This window comes from Alexandromys fortis, unplaced genomic scaffold, assembly GCF_014885135.2.
Source record: "Alexandromys fortis isolate MF-2015 unplaced genomic scaffold, M_Fortis_MF-2015_v1.1 scaffold_106, whole genome shotgun sequence".
Lineage (NCBI taxonomy): Eukaryota > Metazoa > Chordata > Mammalia > Rodentia > Cricetidae > Alexandromys > Alexandromys fortis.
In genome coordinates this window covers 6,161,111-6,183,783 of record NW_026067980.1, presented here as the reverse complement: position 1 = coordinate 6,183,783, position 22,673 = coordinate 6,161,111, and the positions used below count along the sequence as shown (strand labels likewise).

General features: G+C 38.4%; 1 protein-coding gene across 1 annotated transcript in view; it reads left to right on the top strand.

The window, feature by feature from the left end:
- Window positions 1-7,897: 7,897 nt before the first annotated feature.
- Window positions 7,898-22,673, top strand: part of Dnah12 (dynein axonemal heavy chain 12) — a 155,360-nt gene continuing 140,584 nt past the window's right edge. Inside the window, exons 1-11 of the mRNA XM_050158197.1 lie at window positions 7,898-7,947; window positions 8,363-8,457; window positions 8,556-8,758; window positions 13,459-13,540; window positions 13,690-13,716; window positions 14,689-14,878; window positions 16,288-16,360; window positions 17,036-17,194; window positions 17,403-17,598; window positions 19,873-20,061; window positions 21,608-21,764. Of these exons, the coding sequence (XP_050014154.1) occupies window positions 8,589-8,758; window positions 13,459-13,540; window positions 13,690-13,716; window positions 14,689-14,878; window positions 16,288-16,360; window positions 17,036-17,194; window positions 17,403-17,598; window positions 19,873-20,061; window positions 21,608-21,764 (1,243 nt within the window). The 5' untranslated portion in view covers window positions 7,898-7,947; window positions 8,363-8,457; window positions 8,556-8,588. The remainder of the gene's footprint in view (window positions 7,948-8,362; window positions 8,458-8,555; window positions 8,759-13,458; window positions 13,541-13,689; window positions 13,717-14,688; window positions 14,879-16,287; window positions 16,361-17,035; window positions 17,195-17,402; window positions 17,599-19,872; window positions 20,062-21,607; window positions 21,765-22,673) is intronic.

The following is a 22,673-nucleotide window of genomic DNA, read 5'->3' as shown; positions in this document are numbered from 1 at the left end:
AAAAAGAGTGTTTTAGCTGGCTGACCAGAAACTGTCCTCAAGATGAAACCCAGAAACAGGGGCATACCAGGGGCCCTACACTGCCTGCCTCTGCCTCCCAAATGCTGGGATTAAAGGCATGAGTCACCACTGCAGAATGACTAGTTTCTTTTGATTACTTTTATTCTTGTAGATGTATTGGCAGTTAAACAAATAGATTGCTTATATACTATCTATACTTATGGTCAAAATGATACTACAGTTTTGGACGATAGAATTCATAAATTCAGAGTAGCACTTGATATCAATTTGGGTTATTCTCCATATAATTCAAAAGTCAGGTTTGTGATGGAGTGCCTGGCAAACAAGGCAGAAGGTATTGCTGAAAAACCCTCGTTTCAAGGGTGGTGGGAGAAATCCCCCAGTCTCAATAATTCAGGCCAACAGATGCAATCAGCAAGAGGTGTCTTTATTGATTACACAGGCGCCTGTGGGTGTAACAGCAGTTTACGCCAACTGAGCACCCTGGGCAAATTCAAACAGCTATATTTATAGGGAAAAATGATTACATAAAAGGGTAGTATAGCACAAGCATTTCATTGGCTCTCAAATTGGCGGGCTTAGTTTACCCTAGGGACGGCCCCAAGTCTATTTTCGAATTTCCCTGAAAAACCATAAAGACAGATAAAACACCCTGCAGCAAGTTGACAGTTTAGATAGAATGTCTTGGGGGGTGGAGTATTCCCTCAGTCCCGAAAAACCACAAAGCTAGATAGAGCACTCTGCAGCAAGTTGACAGTTTAGGTAGAATGCCTTGGGGGGTGGAGTATTCCCTCTCCTTAGCCTAGTAAGAATAATGGGATAATATAAGTAAGCTACAAGAGCTAATAAGAAGCCTGGGCTAATGGGTCATTCAGTTTTATAACTTATGCAGATCTCTGTGTGGTTTTCTTTGGGGTTTGCCGGCTGTGGGGTATCAGGCAGGAAAGAAACCCCAACAAGCAGGCCCCTCATGTTACACAATGGCGCCCACGTGGATAACTGCATCCACAGAGAGCCTGAGAAAGCTTGGGAAAGAATAAAGCATGTTTTCTTGGTAGCAGCAATTTCTCGGGATTACAGTGTGTTAAAAATATATGCAGGATAAAGGTTAAAGTCCAAGAAAGAAAGAAAGAAGTTGGGTGTGGTGGTACACACCTTTAATCCCAGCACTTGGGAGGCCTAGGCAAGTGGATCTCTGTGAGTTCAAGGACAGCCTGGTCTACAGAGTTATTACAGGACAAAGATGTACAGAGAACCTGTCTCAAAAAGTAAAAGTAAAAATAAATAGAGGTTAAAGTAAAGCCACATAAAGATGGAAAATACACAGAGAATCTTGATACTGTATGCTATTATGCTCTCTTTGAATTGTTTGAATGCTGAGGAAGGAGCAATAGCTGCTAAAAGATATTTGCTTATAATGCTGCTGAATTAATCCAAGATAGGTATTTTGAAAATACCTTCACTTCAAAAATGAAGTCAAAAGGTATGTTACTTTGGAGAAGAGATTTTGCTCTTGTTTCCACAGAACATGAAAGGCTGTGGATTCATTCTGAGTTAAGAAAAATCAGGTTCAATCAAGGAAGACCACCTGAAAAATCTCCGGTAGAAACAGATGGCCCAGATGTCTGAGTTCTACATCCAGAACAGATTCAAGACTGCTGCCTGAGATGATCAAGACTCACAGGATACTTCAGTCAGGACTTGATTATAACTCTAAATTTTCTTTAGGTCCCCATAACTAGGATGATGTCAGATGTCAGAAACGCAAACCAGGTCTGTCTTGTTATGTTCTCATCCATTTTCCTTCTTTCTTTCCTTTTCCTTTTCATAGGCTTTCCCAAAGACCACAGCCTGACCTGGTGTATGCCTCAGCCTCCTGAGAGCTGTGACTGTTTCAGCCTGACTATATTTCTTTGCCTCTCATTTTTTCATTCCACTTTTAGCCCAAAATGTCTCACCTTCTCTCCCTTGTCCCGCCTATTTATAGTGATATGTTATTGTGTTTTAATAAAGAGACAGAGGGATCTCTGTGAGTTCAAGGCCACCCTGGGCTACTCAAGATTGATTCTGTCTAAAAGAAACAGAGCTCACACAAAGGTGATACCAGCACTTGGGATCAAATGCCTTTTAATCCCAGCAGTAGGGAGGTGGAGACAGGAGTGATATGGCTGGGCAGTGAGAGGACTATAAGGGGAAAGAGACAGGAACTCAGTGGAAAGTGGAGTGTGTGGTGTGCAGTTTGAGGATTTGTGGAGACAGGATCTCATCCATTTTCGGCCTGAGGTAGAGGTCTGATCTTTAGGGTGAACCCTAGCATCTGTCTCTAGGTTTTTGTTTTTTGTTCTATATCTATTTGTACTTCCCTAACTAGTAGTAGTCTTATCTCTTTGTGCATTTCACTTATGCCCATGGTAACTACTATATCACTGAACACAGCCCGAACAGTGTTCCTTCTTAAAATGATTGGCAATTAGGGATGACTTTTTTTTTTTTTGCTGTTACTATTATCATAACATTCCTACTGTTTGAGAGTGGTTATTTTGCATGCAGTGTTCTATGGGGGGAAGTACTGTGGTTAGCCAGGTACCACAGACAGTATAACAGGAAAATGACACCTCTACTCTACTGCAGCCTAGTTATTGTTGAATATTGCAGATGTTTCCAGTTAAAGAATAAGAATTGGTTTTTAAAAAATTTACCCTGGAGTCACAAGATGGCTCAGAGTATAAAGGCACCTGTTTCCATCATTTTTTTCCTGTATTGTATACTTGGGACCCACTTGGTTAAAGGAGAGAACCAGCTCCTATAGGTTGTCATCTGACCTGCACACACATATTGTAGCATATGTGCATACACACAGAGACACACTAAGTGAGAAAATGTAAATTAAAGCAGATACCCCCAGATACACAACTCAAAGGACAAAAACACGAGAAACATGAAAGTTCAAGCAACATAACTGCTTCACAGATTACTAACCCTTGAGTAATGGCTTCCAATTGCAAACGAACTCAAAAGAATGATTCTAAGTATGCTCATAGAAATTAAAGAGGACACTCATTTATGAAATGAATTCCAGGAAAACACAAATAACTGAATTAAATAAGGAAATGTATGTTATAAAGATAGAATTTAACAAAGAGATGGAAATACTGAAGAAACCAAACTAAAATACTGGAAATAAAAAATTCAATAAGTAAAACAAAAGCCTCTGCAGACCGTGTTACCAGTGAAATGGGTCATGGGAAGGACCATATCAGGACTTGAAGACAAGGAGAGGAATATTCACACACGTACACATATGAACAAAGCTCTTGAGATCTATTAAAAAATCAAGTCTATGAAATATGGGCATGAAAAAAGAATATTATGTTAAAGGTACAAAACATTTCAATAAGATCATAGAAAATTTTCCAAATCAAGGGAAAGGATATGTAGAAGACATTTAGAACAGTTATGAGCAGCTAAGAAGCTCCCTTCATCATCTAGTTAAAATCCCAAATATAAAAAAACTGTCGAATGAGTCATGAATAAAGGAAGGCCCATCAGAATAATAGCTAATTTCTCAACAGAAACTTTAAACACCAAGAAATCTAAAAGACACTGCCACCTAGAGTTCTATAGCCACCAAAGGGAAAGCTATGTCATAACTGAAGGAGAAAGTAAACCCTTCTGTAATAAAAAAAAAATAGGCTGAAGGAATTCATGACCACTAAGACAATTTACAGTATCTACAGAAGATGCTTGAATCCTTTATTTTATTTATTTATTTATTTATTTATTTATTTATTTATTTATTTATTTTGGTTTTTCGAGACAGGGTTTCTCTGTGGCTTTGGAGCCTGTCCTGAAACTAGCTCTGTAGACCAGATCCGCCTGCCTCTGCCTCCCAAGTGCTGGGATTAAAGGCGTGCGCCACCGTCGCCCGGCCCCTTGAATCCTTTAGAAGAAGAGAAAGATACACACCCACAAGACTTCAGAAAACAACTCACTGGAATGGGATAAGCAAATTAGGAGCAGGAAAACAATTGAGAAGAATTAGTGCTCACTGTGCAATAACAGCTATGAATATAGTTAGTCTCAGTTTCCTGGTTGGAAAATACAGACTAGCAGATAAGGTTAAAAAGCAGGATCTATCTGGTTGATTTGGGATCAGGGGGTATTCTGCAAGAAATACACTTCAAAGACAGTGGCTATCTTAGGGTGAAAAGATGGAACAAGTTTTTCCAAACAAATGGCACTAGAAAACAAGCGCGTGTCATTGTTCTAAAGTCTGACAAAAGAGATTTTACAGTAAAAGTAGGCAGAGAAATTAAGGAAGGTAACTTCATACTGATATGGGAACAATCTGACAAGAGGGTATAACAATTCAAAATTATATACATCAAGCATGGGTGCACCCAATTATAAAAAGCATATTGCTAGATGTCACAGATGTAACCCCCAACACAGTAATGGTGAATAAAAGAGATTTGATAGATGTAATGGAAAAGTTAAATAATTTTTTTTTACTTTTTTACAGAAATTTACAATGTGCAAACTGAAGTCAAAGCTATAATAATGGTGAGATCTTATCTGAAAGAAAAAGACATTTATGTACAATCTAAACAATGGAAATACAAAGAACCTACAATAGTGAAAAATAGTGTTTTTTTTATAAAAGATCAAAGAAGACGAAAACTACCTGATTTTAAGACTGTAATTGTTTTAATAAATTACAGTGATCAAGACAATGTTGCATAGTGTACAGGTAGGCATTCAGATCAATGAAACAGACTGAGAGTTCAGAAAGAAAACCCTATGGTTACATTATAGTCGAGATGGTTTTGTTATTTTTGTTTGGTTTTTGTTTTGTTTGAGATAGGGTCTCACTATGTTGTCCAATCTGGCCTGGAACTCCCTGAAGTTCCAGCTTCAGCCTCCTCAGTAGCTGAAGCTATAGACATGTATACCACCATCTGTGGCTACTCAAGTGGGTTTTTTTTTTAAATAAAGATGCCAATGCACATCAGTGGCAAAAGACAATCTTTTCCAGAAAATATTACTAGAGTGTAGTTTTTCTTTTTATGAAGATTTGTTTATGTATGTATGCCATGTTTGTGCCTGGTGGCCAAGAAGGCCAGAAGAGGCATCAGACCCTGTAGATATTAGTCATAAAGCAAAGGATAACCAGCCTATAATCCGTGATCCCAGAGAAGCTAGGAAACAAGAACCCAAAGAGAGACATACATGAATCCCCCCTGGGAAGGGGAAACAGACAAGAACTCCTGGGAGTTGGGGGCGGGGAAAGAGAGGGGAGAAGGGATGGGAGGAGGAGAGCATGAGGGAACTGAATGCTCCAGAAGGGGCTTGGACAGAGGGGGAGAAAAGAAAGAGATCCCTTGATTGAGGGAGCTATTAAGGGGCCAGAGAGAAACATGGCGCTAGGGAAATTCCCAGGAACCTACAAGGATGACCCCAGCTAAGACTCTAAGCAATGGCAGAGAAAACGCTTCACCTGGCCTTCCCCTGTAATCAGATTGATGACTACCTTAATTGTCATCATAGAACCTTCATCCAGCAACTGATGGAAGCAGATGCAGAGATTTATAGCGGAACACTTGGCCGAGCATCCAGGGGCCAGTCCAGGAAAGGGAGGAGCAATGATATGAGCAGGGACATAGAGACCATGATGGTGATACCAACAGAAACAGCTGACCTGAGGTAAAGAGATCTCTCTGACTCTGGACTGATATCAGGGAACCTGCATGGGACCAAGCTTGGCCCACAGTTGTGAGGTTTGGGCAGTCTGTGGGACCACTGGCAGTGGGACCAGGACTTATCCCTAGTGCTTGATCTGGCATCTAGGAGCACATTCTCTTTGGAGGAATACCTTGTTAAGCCTAGATATGGGGGGAGGGCCTTGGTCCTGCCTTGAAGTTAGGCTTTATTGACTCACCAGGGCGAGCCTAGCACTTTCTGGGGAATGGACAGAGGGAATGATGAGGCAGGAGAGGGAGGGAACGGTAACAAGGATGGCTGTGTGGAATGAGAAAAGATGGTATTAAAAAATAAGTTAATTTAAAAAAAGAGGACAACAAAGACATCTATTTGGGGCTGAATGCTTCAAAGTCATTTTTTGCACATCTTTTTTTTTTGGTCTAATTTCAGTTTGTTTCTAATAACCTCCCCATTTTCTAGTTGTGAGTCTCTGTCTAATTCTCATCTGCTGAAAGAAATGGCTTCTCCGATGAGCACCGAGTGATGCACTGATCTATGGGTATAGAGATATGTCATTAGGAGTCTTTTTATTGCCATGTTCCTTTAGCAGAGTAGTAGTAGTAGGCTTTCCCCTAAGCCTATGACCTCTCCTGTATCAGGTTCTTGGTCACTTTACAGTGTCATGTGTGGTTTTCATCGCATGGAGTGGGCCTTTCATCCAATTAAAAGTCATTGGCTATTCCTGTATTGTTCGTGCCACTATTGCAGCAGTATATTGTGGGCAGGTCATTGTTATAGGCCACAGAGTTTGTATCTGGGTGATATTGATGACTACCTTTCTCTTCCAGTAGCGTGTGGTATACCTTTTAGCATCATAAATGCGCATCAGTAGAGGTTTCTCTTCATTCAGGATTATGTTAACTATGAGCTTGCTTTAATTTGCTTTATTATGTTGAGGTATGTCCCTTGTATCTCTAGTTTTTCCGTTATGAAGAGGTGTTGAGCTCAGGGCTCTGTGTTTATTCCAGTACATTGGATGTGTGGAGAGACGAATCTGCAAACTTGCATAAAATAAAGGCTCTTTGCTTTTAGATATAGCACTCGGTCTCCTTGCTAGTTTTGGGGGGACTTTGAGGATTGGGACATAACAAGTACCAAACAGCTCCCCTGAGCAGGCAAGGGAGGACCCCCTCCAACCATGCAAAGAGAAATAAACCAAACCTGACAGAATTATTGAAGCAAATATACCCATGCAAAAACTAGGTCCTTAGGGGAAAATTCAAGGTCCAGAAAGACTGGCAGTGTCCACACACTGTTCCCACTCCTACCTGGAGCTTGAAAACTACCAATATAAAATGCTACCCCTGGCCCACCAGAGAGCAGGCTGTGGCTGGTGGGAGGACAAGGTATTAAATGTGACAGGTCATGTCAAATGTAATAAACTAGGCATAGACCTGTATCTCCTGTATTCTCAGGTGCAGAATGTTTATTTAAATACATATATAGTGATAAAATTGGAAGAGTAAAGAAAAGGAGCCAGTGTGAGGAGAAAACAGGAGGCGGTTGCATAAAAGTGAAAGATGAATATGTATTGACATCTCATCGTGAAACCCATTATTTGGTTTGCTAACTGAGAAAATCTCCACAAGTCTTGCTGGACTGTACACAGGAGTTTCACAACATCCCTTCCTCAAGCATAGCTGCAAAGTTTGCACCTTAACCTGTTTGATTTTTGAAGGTGTTGTGTAAATAAATAGCAAATATAAAAACAAGATAAACTATATTGAGCATTAGCTACATAGATAGAGAAAGTCACTATGAGAATACTTGTAGGCTGCACTCCTCACTTGTAATATTTACATAAATCTGCTCGTGCCAGTCTCTACACTTTGAAAACCCCATTTCCTGGACTCCTTGCAAGGGAAGGCAGTTCAACAGCAGCAGCAGCAACAAGAAAAACAACTCGCCCTCCATTCAATTGAGTGAAAAATTGTGTGACCGTTCATCTTAAATCTGTCCTAGTTCAGCAACTGCCTCTCCCAACAACCTGCAGCCCTTCCGGGCAACCAGGACAGTTTCCCTGGCGACTAAATTGTTTCTACTGGATTGTCTACGCCCTCCACTGGATACTTGCTGGCGGTTTCAACCTTCCTTATGCCTGTTCCTTCCACCAGAGGGAAAATCTCCTAAGTCTGTCTCTACAGGATGAATAAGACGGTTAAATAGGTACCAGTCCTTATTTCTCCTCCTATACCTCTGAGATCTGTTAATTGGTTGCCTGCAGAAAAATCTCCAAATCCTTGGGGCTTTCGAGAAAGTGTAGTTGATACCATAGTTAACATGTGTGTATATGTTTTACTTTTGCTTTGCATTAAGTATGACTATTTTTGTCAATCATAATATCACTTTCTATGATGTTAGCCAGACTGGTTCAGTAATGTTTTGAAAAGTGTTAATGCTATTAAATACCAGCTTGGGGGGAGGGGCATTCTCTCTTAACAACTAGATTTTGTTGTGGTTTGCCTCTAGGGGAAACAACAAACCCTGGGTTTCGGAGTTGAAAGGCTATTCAGAGCACACTTAATTCAGTTCCTTAGTTTCTAATCGTAAGGAACAAATATCTGGTTTCGTTTCTTCATAGGAAGTGACCAGTAGAGCTATGTTTAGAACCCCTGCCTACTCATCTCAACTGTCATTCTTTAACCACTACTATTCTTGGCAAGTTAATCTGAGAAGGTATGGAATTTCATTTATGCTATCGGTGTGTAAGATACACTGAATATATTGAGGCTTGATCTCATGCAATTATGTCTGTATGACCTTTTTCTTTTCAGGGTATAGAGTATTTTAATCCTTAGGAGGCCAAGATGTCAGATCCAAAAAAAAATGCCATTACAGCAGAAAAGGAGGCTTTGAACTTGAAGTTGCCCCCTATTGTCCGTCCCCCCAAAGACATAGGTGTTAATACACCAAAACAAAGTGAGCTGCTAAATTACAGAAGATCTAAGGAGCAGCAGAAGAAAATTAACCAGTTAGTGTAAGTTGCATATTAGTAAATAATTATTATTTGGAATTAATGATTAATGTAATAGACTCATAAAAAATTTTAAAAACTATATAGGTTGTCCATGGATAAAATAAGGATGAAAATTCAAATTATTTAGAAAAGCAATTGAGAATCAGTCATAATGATAGCCAATTTTGTAAAGTGCTTGCTAGTCCAGATCGCCTTTCCTGTGCTTCTCACAGCCCCTTGATGAGGTGTATGTTATTGGTAAAATAGTCTTTAAATCTTATTTTTAAAATATTTATTTTATATGTATGTGTATGTGCCTAAGTTTATGTATGTTTACCACATATATGCTAGAGCCCAGGGAAGTCAGAAGAGGGGTCAGATCCCCTGGAGCTAGAGTTATGAGTTGCTCTGTGGGTGCTAGAAATTGAGTCTGGGTCCTGAGCCATTTATCCAGCTCATTTATCTGTATTTTTATTTTTTATTTATTATTTATTTTTTGGATTTTTGAGACAGGGTTTCTCCGTAGTTTTTGGTTCCTGTCCTGGAACTAGCTCTTCTAGACCAGGCTGGTCTCGAACTCACAGAGATCCGCCTGCCTCTGCCTCCCAAGTGCTGGGATTAAAGGCGTGCGCCACCACCGCCCGGTTTATCTGTATTTTTAAATGAGTGAACTAAGGAACAGAAAAGTAATTTGCTCACACAGGTGAGGTTTTGTCCTGAGTGGTCTAATTCTGCGGGTCAAGTATCTTGTTACTGTGTCTGCTGTTATGTCATAACTTTACTGATTTCAGAAAAAGAATCAGGACTTTCCCTTCTTGGTTAACTTCTTTTAAAAGTAGTTTTGCAGCTGACTTAAATTTTACTGCCACATTGTTTGATGGTCATATTGTCAAAAATAATCATTTAAATTTTGATAGTTACACATTATAGTTAAACAGGCATGAAATCTTATAACATCTTTAGACTTACATTTTTTAAAGATTTATTTATTTATTATGTATACAACATTCTGCCTCCGTGTATGCCCACACACCAGAGGAGGGCGCCAGATCTCAGTACAGATGGTTGTGAGCCACCATGTGGTTGCTAGGAATTGAACTCTGGACCTCTGGAAGAGCAGCTGGTGCTCTTAACCTCTGAGTCATCTCTCCAGCCCTAGACTTATATTTTTATAAGCCTATCCTTTACTTACTCATTTTTAAACCTAAATTTATGAAGAATATTATTGTGTATGCTGTTAGAGACCTTTTGCCCTCTTCATTCTTTTACACGATATTTCATTTTGTGTGTGTGTGTGTATGCAAGAGCCCCCAGAGACCGTAGGAGGACAGTTGTGCTCAGCATGGGTGCTGGGAACCAAACACTGGTCCTCTGGAGGGGCAGAAGAGCTCTGAAGCACTGAGCCCTCTCGCTAGCCTTTTGCCCGGTCCATTCTGAAGATTCTCCTTGATACTGTAGGAACTTAGAAGGGACGCCTCAGGATAGTACTCAGCAGAGTTATGGTTTTTCATTGCCATGAACTACTCACAGTTCCATGGATATACTATATTTTTGTCATTTAAAGATATGTTTTGTTTTTTATATAAGCCCATGGGAGGCCTGTCTCTTTCTGAATAGAGATGGAGAAGGTATGGATGGGGAGGGAGGTAGATAGGAAAGGGGAGGGGATAGGAGGATCAGAGGGGGAAACTGGTTGGTATGTAAAATAAATGTTATTTAAATACATAATAAATAATTAAAGATATGCTTTGCAATTAAGGTTTAATTTATAGATTACCATGTCTAGAAAGTGTTTGAATCCCTTCCACATTGCTTTAATCCTTTCTACAGATTTATGTCACTTTATGTGGCATCATTAATTACTTGTACACTGTGCCCGTTACTAGGAAGATCACAAAAAACAATAAGAAAGGACTGCATTTAACAAGTTTGTTTGCCAGCAGAATAAGACAGTAAACACGTGAAAAACACATTATATTACCCTTAAGATCAGTTGTTGTCAGCTTGTCACATCCCCCTCAAGGGTCGAACGATTCTTATAGGGATTGCCTAATACCATTGGAAAACACAGATGTTTACATAACTATTCATGACAATAGAAAGATTAAAGTTATGAGGTAGCAACAGAAATAATTTTGTGGTTGGGGTCACCACAATATGAGGAACTGTATTAAAGGATCGCAGCAGGAAGGTTGAGAACCACTGCCTTAGGATGATGGGTACTTTGAATAAACAAGATAGTGAAAGAATGTGGTAAACCATACCTGAAATCTTAGTACTGAGAAAGCTGAGGCAGGAGGATTGCGAGTTCAAGGCCAGCCTGGGTTATATAGTGGGCCCCTGTATGAATAAAAATAAGTAATAAGATAATATAATAGAAATATGGAAGATTATCCCACGAGCACGCAGGAAAGAGTCATGGGAGCAATATTTAAGTAGAGAGCTAAAGAATGGAACTAACCTTCCACTTAAACAAGAGAAACTCAATCAGGGGATGGGGATAGCAAGCCCAAAAGCCATGAAATATGAATGCTTTTAGTGTACATAGCAGTTGGCAATAGCCAATATCATGAAGGTACCATAGACCTTGAGAAGACTGGTAGAAGTTGAAGAGGAGATTGGAGCAGCTTGTTCAGAGCTTTATAGGCCATAACAAGGAATTCAAGATGTATTTTTAGAACAGTGGATGCCATTAAAATGTTCTAAGTAAGCCAGGTGTGGTGGTGCATGCCTTTAATCCTAGCACTTGAGGGCCAGAGGCAGGTGGCTTCAAGACCAGTCTGTTTATATATCAAGGTCCAGATCAGCCAGGGCTAGAAGAAGAAAGGAAAAGGAGAGGAGGGAGGGAAGGAAGGAATAAAGGAGGGAGGTAGTGAAGGAGGGAGGGAGAAGCTGTTCCAAATAGAAATATGGCAGGAAATTATTAGAAATATTTTAATAAACAGCAGGCAGAAGGGGTGCTACTTAAAGAACTGTATGGACACAAGACAGTGTTTTGTTTTGGCTTTTCAAGACAGGGTCTTACACATCTGTAAGATCTCTCATTTGCTGCTTGATAAAATATACTGCCTCAAAGTTTCCCATTGCTCTGGCCTCCTAAGTATTTCTGGTGCTTGCTCCATATGGCCCTGGCTCATGTGTGTGAGTTTGTTCTCCTTGGCATGTCAGCTGAAAGACAGAGGGCTTTGTGAAGCCTTCAAGAGGTGTTAACACAGGGAGTGAGGAAGCTTTCTCTGACATGTTGGCTTTTTAACAGACATGGCTTAGTCTGTATTAGAATCCATTTTAAAACTATCAGTAAGTTAAAATTGAAAGTTATTTTATGTTGCAATAGTAGCGGCGGGGCTGTGTCCCCAGCACCCCGGCCGCCTGCTAGCTTATGCCCCGAAATAATTACACGGACACTGTATTCTTTTAAACACTGCTTGGCCCATTATATCTAGCCTCTTCTCGGCTAACTCTCGCACCTAGACTAGCCCTTTTCTAATAATGTTTGTAGCACCCCAAGGTGTGCTTACTGGGAAGATTCTAGCCTACATCCATCCTGGGTCAGAGCTTCATCACGTGTGCCCCAGAGAGCAGAGCTATTGCGTCTGCCTGGGAGAGGGGAGCATGGCGTCTCTGAGCTCACTTCCTCTTCCTCCCAGCATTCTGTTCTGTTTACTCCACCCACCTATGTTCTAACCAATAAAATGGGCCAAGGCAGTTTCTTTATTTTTTAACCAATGACCTTCCTCCATCAATTTTATTTTTAGTATTACAGTATTTTGAATAATTTAAAATTTACAGTATCACTGGTAATAATCATTAGGGCTTGTTTCTCATTAAAAAAGTTATGTCAAAACCATTTTCTTGTAGATGTGTGAAAATAGCATTATGAGATTAATGAAGTCACAGTGTTTCAAGGTCTTTCTAAATAAGTAAAATTTCAGTTGAGACTTCAGTAATGAAAATTTATATATGTATGTAATAACAATTAGTAAAAAGAGAGGACATTGATTTGAAGGAGAGTAGGGATGAGTATAGCAAAGGGTTTGGACAAAGGAAAGGGAATGGTCAAATGTAATTAAATTGTAATTTCAAGAATAAACAAAAGTAAAAATTTTAAAAAGAAAACTCATGGGCTGGAGAGATGGCTCAGAGGTTAAGAGCATTGCCTGCTCTTCCAAAGGTCCTGAGTTCAATTCCCAGCAACCACATGGTGGCTCACAACCATCTGTAATGGGGTCTAGTGCCCTCTTCTGGCCAGCAGGCATACACACAGACAGAATATTGTATACATAATAAATAAATAAATAAATTAAGAAAAAAATAAAATGCTTTAAAAAAAAAAAAAAGAAAACTCATGCACGGACAGAGCTGTGGTGGAGATGTATTGTATGAGAGAAGAATAGATACAAATATTAAGAAAAGAAAAAAGTTCTTTCAGAGGCAGATATGATAGCTCATGCCTGTAATTTCAACACTGAGAAACGGAGGCAGTAGTATTGCCATAAATAGAAGAGCATCCCCAGCTACACAGGAACTCCAAAGTCAGCCTGGGTGAGATGGTCTCTCAGTATCTGCCTCCTTAGAAAAAGTAAAGGAAATGAAAATGTAGTCTAAAAATCTCTTGAAATTTGTTTGTTTAGTATTAGTATAGATATCTAAAATGTTCAACTTGAAGTATTTTAGTAGTTAATTTACATTTTATCATATATCTTTCTAACCATAAATTTCAGAATTTCTGGAGCAAAAAAAAATCTAGACAAAACCCTGGAGAAAAGAATACCTTCATTACCAGAGCCAGACTTCCCTCCAACTGTAAGTTCTCTCCTTAAATACACACTCTACTGTTTTATTTCTTAAGTGAATCTCAATAGAACACATTTTTAAAAGAACAGTTATATTTAAGGTTTTGTTTGATTTAAATGTTTTAAACTTATTCCTTGTTTGTCTTTTATTTTTCACAGATGACCAGTGAAATTAAAAAAAAAGGAGTGAGTGGGTTTTCTTGTTTTGAAAATGTTCTGAAAATGTTCAAAATAATTATTACAAAGTATTCTCCTAAGACCGCCCACCGAGCCTCCTCCAAGAAAGATCTCCGTAGACAGATTTATAGTTCTACGCCCAATGGGGCGAGCATGTTGTGGGCCACAGTGAGGTTTGCAAGAGTTGTATTTGTGCTGCCACCCATTATTTGAGGATTATCTGTATACGATTATCTGTATAAATATTTTAGTTCTTATCCAAACTATTGAAAAATATTCAAAATATCAACTATAGAAAAAATACATCTCTCTTGTAAAAATAGTGTAATAACTAATTATCCTAATATTATGTTTATTTTTTGCTTAATAAGTACTTACTGAGAGTTACTATATACTAGCTTTGTGCTAGGTGCTAGAGATTTTGGGCAGACAGCATGAGTAGAAACACGGGACTGTGAAATGATAGGAAGAAACATGCAAGCATACAAAATTTATTTAATAGTAAAGGATCCAGAACTTTTTGGAGCTGGTTACTTATAAGAGGAAATTATAAAGCATATTTACAGGTGGGGCTGTAAATTTTCTAAGTCCATGAAGATTTTCTTTTGGGATAAAGGACTAAAAATATGAATATGAAATTCTCCTTATGAACTGAGAATACTGTGAAACAACCTCCTTTTATTAGTCACGGTTTTGGTTTAGTTTATCTAATTTTTTAAAAAATCCATTACATTTGTTTATACTGTGGTGTAGTATGGTGTGAGGTGGGATGGTGGTGGGGGTACTGGTGGTGGTGGTGCTGGTGGAGGAACTGAAGGTGGTGCTGGTGCTGCTGGTGCTGGTGCTGGTGGAGATGTGTGTACGACTCTTAGAATATTTTTCATTCTGAAAAAATACTGTCTTAGAAAATAGAATTTAGGAGCTACACGGAAATGCTTTATCGTTCTGACCCATTTGGCTTGTTCTTTTAATGTTCCCAAGTTAAACTACATTTTTATGAAGCAGTGTGTAGAGAGTAGTCCTATAGTGCCTATTCAGCCAGAATGGCTGGACCACATGTTGATGCTGATACCTGAGCACTTAAAGGAGGGGAAAAAGAGAGAAGAACTGCTTGGAAGTCTCGTAAAGGAGGTGTCGAATGATTTTGAAAAAAGCATGAAGAGATATTTGGGTAAGTAACGTTTGACATGGACCAAACTTCTTTTACCCCTATCTCATGAATCAGAAGCGGAACAAAGCAGCGTGTTTGGCATACATATGTAACACCAGCGCTTGAGGGGGATGTGGGAGGATGAGAGTTCCAGGTCCACCCTCAACTCATAGTGAGTTTGAGACCAGCCCGAGATACATGAGATCTTGTCTCAAAAAAGCAAAATAAGACAAAATATTGAATACTATCTATTTCAAATGCCTGTATTTCTTCACTATGATTTCTATCAATAGCTATATTCTGAGACTGCAGGCCAATCAAAGATTTTAATTTAAGGATAACTTTTGTATTTATTAGCTACTATTCATTGCTATTTGGTTTTTTATTTTTCACTATAGTCTTAGATATCCTATTTTTATGATTGTTAGAAAATATCAATGCATTTTAATCTTTGTGATTTTTATTAGCATATTGTTGTTGTTGCTTTTTAGACAGAGTATCACTTTGCAGCCCAGGCTGGCCTCAAAGCTCATGGCAATCCTCTTGCCTCAGTCTCTCGAGTACTGTGGTTACAGATACAAGCCACCATGCTAGACTCTGCCTTTTTTCTTTAACTGACAAAATTATATCTATTTATCATATACAGTTTGCTTCAAAGTAATGTAGGCATTGTGAACGTCTAAGGTGAACCAGCTGAAGTGTACTACTCCATGCATGTGCTGGAGATGATTGAAAGTAGTTAAGTATCTATAAACAGAGTATCATTTTTCACTATCTTCATATTATTGTACACTAGATCTCTTTAACCTATTCCTCCTAGCTAACTGAAATTCTCTAACATTTTGCCAACATCTCCCTAACTCCCTTTCTTCCCAGTCCCTGTAGCTGTCTTAGAATGAATTTCTGAAGTGTATGCCAGTGATCTCTGAATAGACACAATGTAAAGAACTGAGGAGTAAAGGGTTCCTATGTTGGCTCTTTTGAGGGATACCTTGCTCACCCTAGTATAGTGGGGAGGGCCTTGGTCCTGTCTCAAAGAGATGTGCTAGACTTTGTTGACTTCCCATGGGAAGCCTTACCCTCTCTGAGGAGTGGATATGGGGAAGGGGGGAGGAGGAAGGAGTTGGAGGAGGGGAGGGAGTGGGAACTGGGATTGGTATGTAAAATTTCAATTAAATAATAATAGTAATAATAATAATTATCATTAATAAAAGTGTTCCTGTATCTGAATTCACCTCCAGTGGAAGGCCAAAATGATGCTAAGAGTTTGATTATATGAAAGAAAGGGATTTTTTCTTATATTAATTTTAATGTACAGTAAATTCTACCTTACAGTATCAAGTTAGAGATTTAGACAAAAAAAATCTTAGTCTTAGAGAATAGATCCTGGAAAGATATTCAGAAAATGTTAACACATATGCATATTTTAGTACAGAGTGTTCTTGTGAAACCTCAAATTAAATGGCTTGAAGATGAAGGAGGCCCTTTGCCGGAATCTCCTGTGTGAGTAAACTATTTTTAAAAGCAGCATATCGTTTAGCTTTGTCCACATTTTAAAATGAGCTAATCTTATATTCAAGTCTGTAGTCATGAAGGGCAAATGTATTTTCTTTTAAAAATCTCCAGTTATTCTTTACATTAATCATCGAATTCTACTTACAATAGTAGGAGAACCAATATGAAAAATAGTAACCTGATAAGCATTTTAAGGTGGCTCACACCCGTAATCCTGGGACTCTGTGGATGGAGGTAGGAGAACCAGAAGTTCAAAGTCAGCCTCAGCTACATAGTGAGTTTGAGGATAACCTAAGCTACATGAAACTTGGAATAATAATAATACACCAAAACTCAACTTAGCCATGAGTAATTTTTGATATATTATGCCAGATAAATTTTCCCATAAGCCTAACACTGTTCTTAATTCTATATTTTATGTGCTGAGCTAGGCCAAAGTAGACATTAACTGGGCATACGCGCTAGCGCCAGGTGTCTGTTTCAGCCGCTAATGATCTCCTCTGAAGATACTGTAGTTTCAAAACTGTGTGCAAACTCAGAAGGCTTCCATTCTTGACTGCAATTCTTTCCTCCAGTCCCCAGTGTTTTCACTTTAACATTAATTTCTCAAAGCTTAGGGTAGATGGTTTCAGTCATGTTTCATGTGTTGTTTTGCTTTTCCAGGGGACTGGATTATTCCAATCCGTGGCATTCTAGCTTTGTGCAGGCAAGAAACCAAATATTATCTAATTTGCACATCGTTCATCCAACTATGAAAATTTTGTTGGAGTTTGGTTATACAACATTTGCAGATATAATTTTGCTGGACTTAACAGGAATTAGGTAAAATTTTATATGTATTGATTAAAACTTAAAAGATGAATGACTCATTTTCTGAAATATTTTATTGTGTAATTTTAAAGCTGATTTATAAATCTCTAAAACCTTTCTTTATATTTTAGAACTTAAAATTTTATCTTATCTGTTTCAACTATTGTATAGAAGGCCAATCTGCCATTTGTCTGAATTATTTTCCTTTGTCCATCTACAGAGCTAGAGGCCCAATTGATTGTGACACTCTGAGAAATGATCTATCAATTCAAGCTAAAAAATCAGAAGAGAAAATAATGAACACATGGTACCCAAAGGTTATAAATCTCTTTACTAGGAAGGAGGCACTAGAAGGCATTAAGCCTGAAAAAACGGATTCCTTTTACAACTGTGTTTCCATACTGATGTCAAATCAGGTATATGTGCTATTGTGTCAAATCAGGTATATGTGCTATTGTGTACCTTTTGAGTGATAACACTTAGATCCAGTACTTTAAATAAAATTTAAGTACAGTGCTAAACAAAATTTTAAAAATAAGTTAAATAAGGCCAGGGAAATGACTTAGAGGGTAAAAGAGCTGGCCATACAACAACCAGGTTCTATTTCTGGGTCCTTGTAAACAGCTGGATGCAACAGCCTGCGTCTGTAACCCTACAGTGGGCAGTAGAGACAGCAGTAGAGTAGAGATGCAATTGCAGTAGAGACGCAAGCTCAGAAGCTGGCATAGTCAATGCAACAAGAGAAACAGGAGAGGCCCTGCCTCAGCGAGTTGAAACGAAAGCAATGACTCCCAACATATTCACATACATATTTCCCAAATACATTTTTAAATTAAAGACAATATTTTATTATAATTTAATTAAAAATGTATCAGAAAATCCCTATGTTCAGAAGCAGCCTAAAGGGAGAAGGGACTGGTAATATAGCTCAGTGATGGTGTTCATCTGCCATACACGAGAATCCTATTTCCAAGACAACTCAGCACATTCATAGTGAAGTAAAAACAAAGCGAGAAAGCATAGCAGCGTGTGCCAGTGAGTTCACCTGACCCGTGCTTAGAGCATGGCAGCGTATACCAGTGAGTTCACCTGACCCGTGCTTAGAGCATGGCAGCGTATACCAGTGAGTTCACCTGACCCGTGCTTAGTGCGTGGCAGCGTGTACCAGCGAGTTCATCTGACCCGTGTGGAAAGCCTGTAAGCCAGTTGACTCTAGTTTTCCTGCAGTGTGTTAACAAAAAGACTAGCCCAGTAAATATATTTATTAAATTCCAAGATGGCTACTTTTCATCTGATTCTCAGGAAATGTCGATTTTGGAATGCCTTTGATCATCTTTCGATGGTAAACATAAAAACATCAACCTTACACAATTTTGTTTTATGGCTCCCTTAACTTTTTACTACTCCAGACATAGAACTCTAGAAAAAACTCTAGAAAATGTTTTGAATGAAAACATTCCTTTTCAGTGAAGAGCTACAAAAGGCATTAATTCGACCTTGTTTGTTTAAGAGGGTACAATGCGTCCATATGCAATGCAATACTCAGTTGGCAGTGGAGCTAACATGGTACCAAGCGTATGCAGTTTCCTTTCCTCTTGCTGTCACTCTCCTAAGGACTATGATTATTTGCTAAGAAAATATGAAGCATGTTTGGGAGATTGTTCAGATCCGAGCATGTCTTCTTGACCAAATATCTAAGAGCTGATCTGAAGTAAGAGTGCACTTTCATGCTTAGAAATGTACACATTCCTCGGTCACCATGGTTCTACTTCTGCTGTCACCAAGCACGTGAAGGAAACCTGACTTCTCCAGGAGGAAAAGTACCCGGAGTTCTTCTGCTTACTGATTTCTGCAGCATAAATACTTTCAACATGTGGGATTCAAGATTCTAAAAGTTTTAACAACTCCTCAAATTTGTGATTGTTTAAAAATTGGCTCTTGTGACCATAGGAGGTATCTTTAGTATCAGGGCCATTGTCTGCTCCTGCCTTCATGGGTAAGGTGTAAACCTTCTAATCCCCAGTCTTCTCCATTTGCAGTGACATTTTATTTATATTTTAATAAATAAAGCTTGCCTGAAGTTCAGAGAGTAAAACGGCCACACTGGCCAGCCTTGCAGACCAGGCCGCAATGACACACACCTTTAATCCCAGTAGCCACACTAGTTGTCATAGAAACTGGGCTGTGCATGATTTACTTTAATCCCAGTGGTATATGCCTTTAATCCCAGACCTAGAGAGGATTATAAAATGGGAGGAGACAGCTTTCAGACACAATCTCATTCTGAGATTCCTGGAGGCAGGATCACTATTTTAGACTAAGGTAGAGAGGTAAGAGCTAGTGGCTGGCTGCTTTGCTTTTCAGGTCTTCAGGTTGAACCCCAATATCTGTCTCTGAGCATTTATTGATTGTGTACCACCATATTGTTTGGTTCTTTGAAATGTCTTATGTGCCAGGGACAGACAAACTAGCAAATGCAGAAATTCTACACTGCCATGTTTAGAGTGCTGATATTCTATTAAAAATGGTTTCCATATATTGTTCTATTTATTGTTTAGACATTTATTAAGGATGGTTATGACTTCAGGAGTAAGCAAGTTTATGGAGATCATGTAATTATACACAACTCATTTAAGGTAAAGATTGAGTTTATACCTTCTGAAGTAATTCTAATTTGTGATATGATGTAGTTAAAGGATCTCTTACGGAGAACGGTAGAAGAATTTGTAAAACTCTTTGATCCAAAACACCAAGACAGGCTTCCAATATTTAAGATGGAATTGACATTTGATGAAGATAAAATGGAATTTTATCCCACCTTTCAAGATTTGGAAGATGTCGTTTTAGGCCTGATAGAACGAATATCTGAAACTCTGCAGGTATTACCTCATCCTTAACCACCATGCGTCCTCATACTATTCTGCTTCAGAATATTTGAATTGAATCTCACTGCACTCTGGATAAACATAAAATATGATAGTTTTATTTCCCTCCCACCTATTTTAAGTTATAATTTTTTTCTTTGAAAACTCTGTCATTTGGAGATGTTTTCCTCCTTCTTACCTTTTCTTATTGTTCTAAACTAATATTTGTTTATTTTTTATTGATTTTATTGAGCTCTACATTTTTCTCTGCTCCCCTCCCATTCTACCCTCTCCCATGGTCCCCATGCTCGCAATTTACTCAGGAGATCTTATCTTTTTCTACTTCTCATGGAGATTAGATCCATGTATGTCTCTTTTAGGGTCCTCTTTGTTGTCTAGGTTCTCTGGGCTTGTGATTTGTAGGCTGGTTTTCTTTGCTTTATGTCTAAAAACTACTTATGAGTGAATACATATGATAATTGTCTTTCTGGGTCTGGGTTACCTCACTCAAAATTATATTTTCTATCTATTTCTATCCATTTGCCTGTAAATTTCAAGATGTCATTTTTTTTCTGCTCTGTAGTACTCCATTGTGTAAATGTACCCCATTTTCTTTATCCATTCTTCGGTCGAGGGGCATTTATGTTGTTTCCATGTTCTGGCTATGACAAACAAAGCTGCTATGAACATAGTTGAGCACATGTCCTTGTGGCACAGTTGAGCATCCTTTGAATATATACCCAAAAGTGGTATGGCTGGATCTTGAGGAAAGTTGTTTCCTAATTTTCTGAGAAATTGCCACACTGATATCCAAAGGGGCTGTACCAGCTTGTATTCCCACCAGCAATGCAGGAGTGTTCCCTTTACCCCACAACCTCTCCAGCATAAGTTGTTATCAGTGTTTTTGATCTTGGCCATTCTTACCAGGTGTAAGATGGAATCTCAGAGTTGTTTTGATTTGCATTTCTCTGATGACTAAGGATATTGAACATTTCCTTAAGTATCTTTCAGCCATTTTAGATTCCTTTGAGAGTTCTCTGTTTAGGTCTGTACTCCACTTTTTTATTGGGTTATTTGTTCTTTGGATGACCAATTTCTTGAGTTCTTTGTATATTTTGGAGATCAGCCCTCTGTCTGATGTGGGGTTGGTGAAGATCTTTTCCTATTTTGTAGGCTGTCGTTTTGTCTTGTTGACCGTGTCCTTTGCTTTACAGAAGCTTTTCAGTTTCTAAATACCTGTTAAATGATAGAAAACTAACTAAACTTAAGGTGGTTTGATTTTATCTCTGAGGTTTTACATTTTGAGACATGGTGTCATTTTGTAGCCCAGGCTGTCCTAGAGCGCTTTATCCTCCTACTTTAGCCTCCATAGAGAACTTTTTGGGGTTCAGACGTGCACCATGCTCAGCTTCAATTTGTTTTTATATTGTATTAAAAACTATTCACTATTAATACTTTTCATTGAGTTACCTTTTCTTCAACCACAGAAATTTAAAGAGAATGTCATAGATGAGTTCAGCTACATATACATGACATCCAATTTTGTTTTTGTTTGTGTTAGAATGTCCAAACAGTGCCGTCTTGGCTGTCAGGAACGACATCACCTGTGAATCTTGACACAGAACTTCCAGAGCATGTGTTACAGTGGGCTCTCAATACTCTGAAGATGGCAGTGCATCAGAACCTAGAAGGAGCAAAAGCACATTATGATTCATATGGTATATCTGAAGGGGATTTTTATCATTCTATTTTTAGCTAGGATTTAGTCAGATACCTGGTTTTCTGGTGCTGTTATGAAAGAGCCAGAAATAAGCAGAATCATGGATAATCATGGATCAGACCTAAAAATTTGCACTTTATTGGCTGGTTTGAGGGGTGAACATTAATGGAGCAGGGAAAAAGAAAATCGGAGATGCTGGATTAATAAGCTACAAAAAGGCTGAAATCATGTGACTTTGGCCATGCTACAGTGCATATATAGATAACACACATTGAACTTATTTTTCTTCTCTTTTTTTAAATTTTTAATTTTTAGGGTTTTTGGAGGGAGGAATCACAAGGGTGGGAGAGTGGACATGGAAGGACTGAGAAATGAGTGTGAAATTACCAAAGAATCAATAAAAATATTTTTTTTAAAAAATAAGAGAACAGTTTTGTAAAGCCCGAGGTTTAACTTTAATGCAAAGTGTCTCTGATATCAGGATGGATAGTTGCCCTTTGACAGGGTATTACCTAAAACTATCTGCTATCTGACATCTTTTCCTCTAAATTATTTGCAAAGTTTTGACCATTGTAGTACATAAAAATGTGAAGATACACTTGTTTGGGCAGACAATCCTATTACTCTCTTTGCAATGCACTAAATAAACTTGTCTTTTTGGCTTCAAAACCTATTTTACTTGGTTTGCCTCTTGAATCTTTAAGCATTTTTATTATCTATTTTAGGTTAGTATACAAAGTAGTGGCTGCTAAATTCTTTTCCTCTTCTTATTTCTCTAAATGTTGCAATCTACATCTGTCAACACCCTATTGAAATCATGCTTGAGTAGGCTACTCTGTTCTATGATAATACAGAAACATTTTGCTATATTAAAATGTTATTCATATTTTAATTGGAATGTTGATTT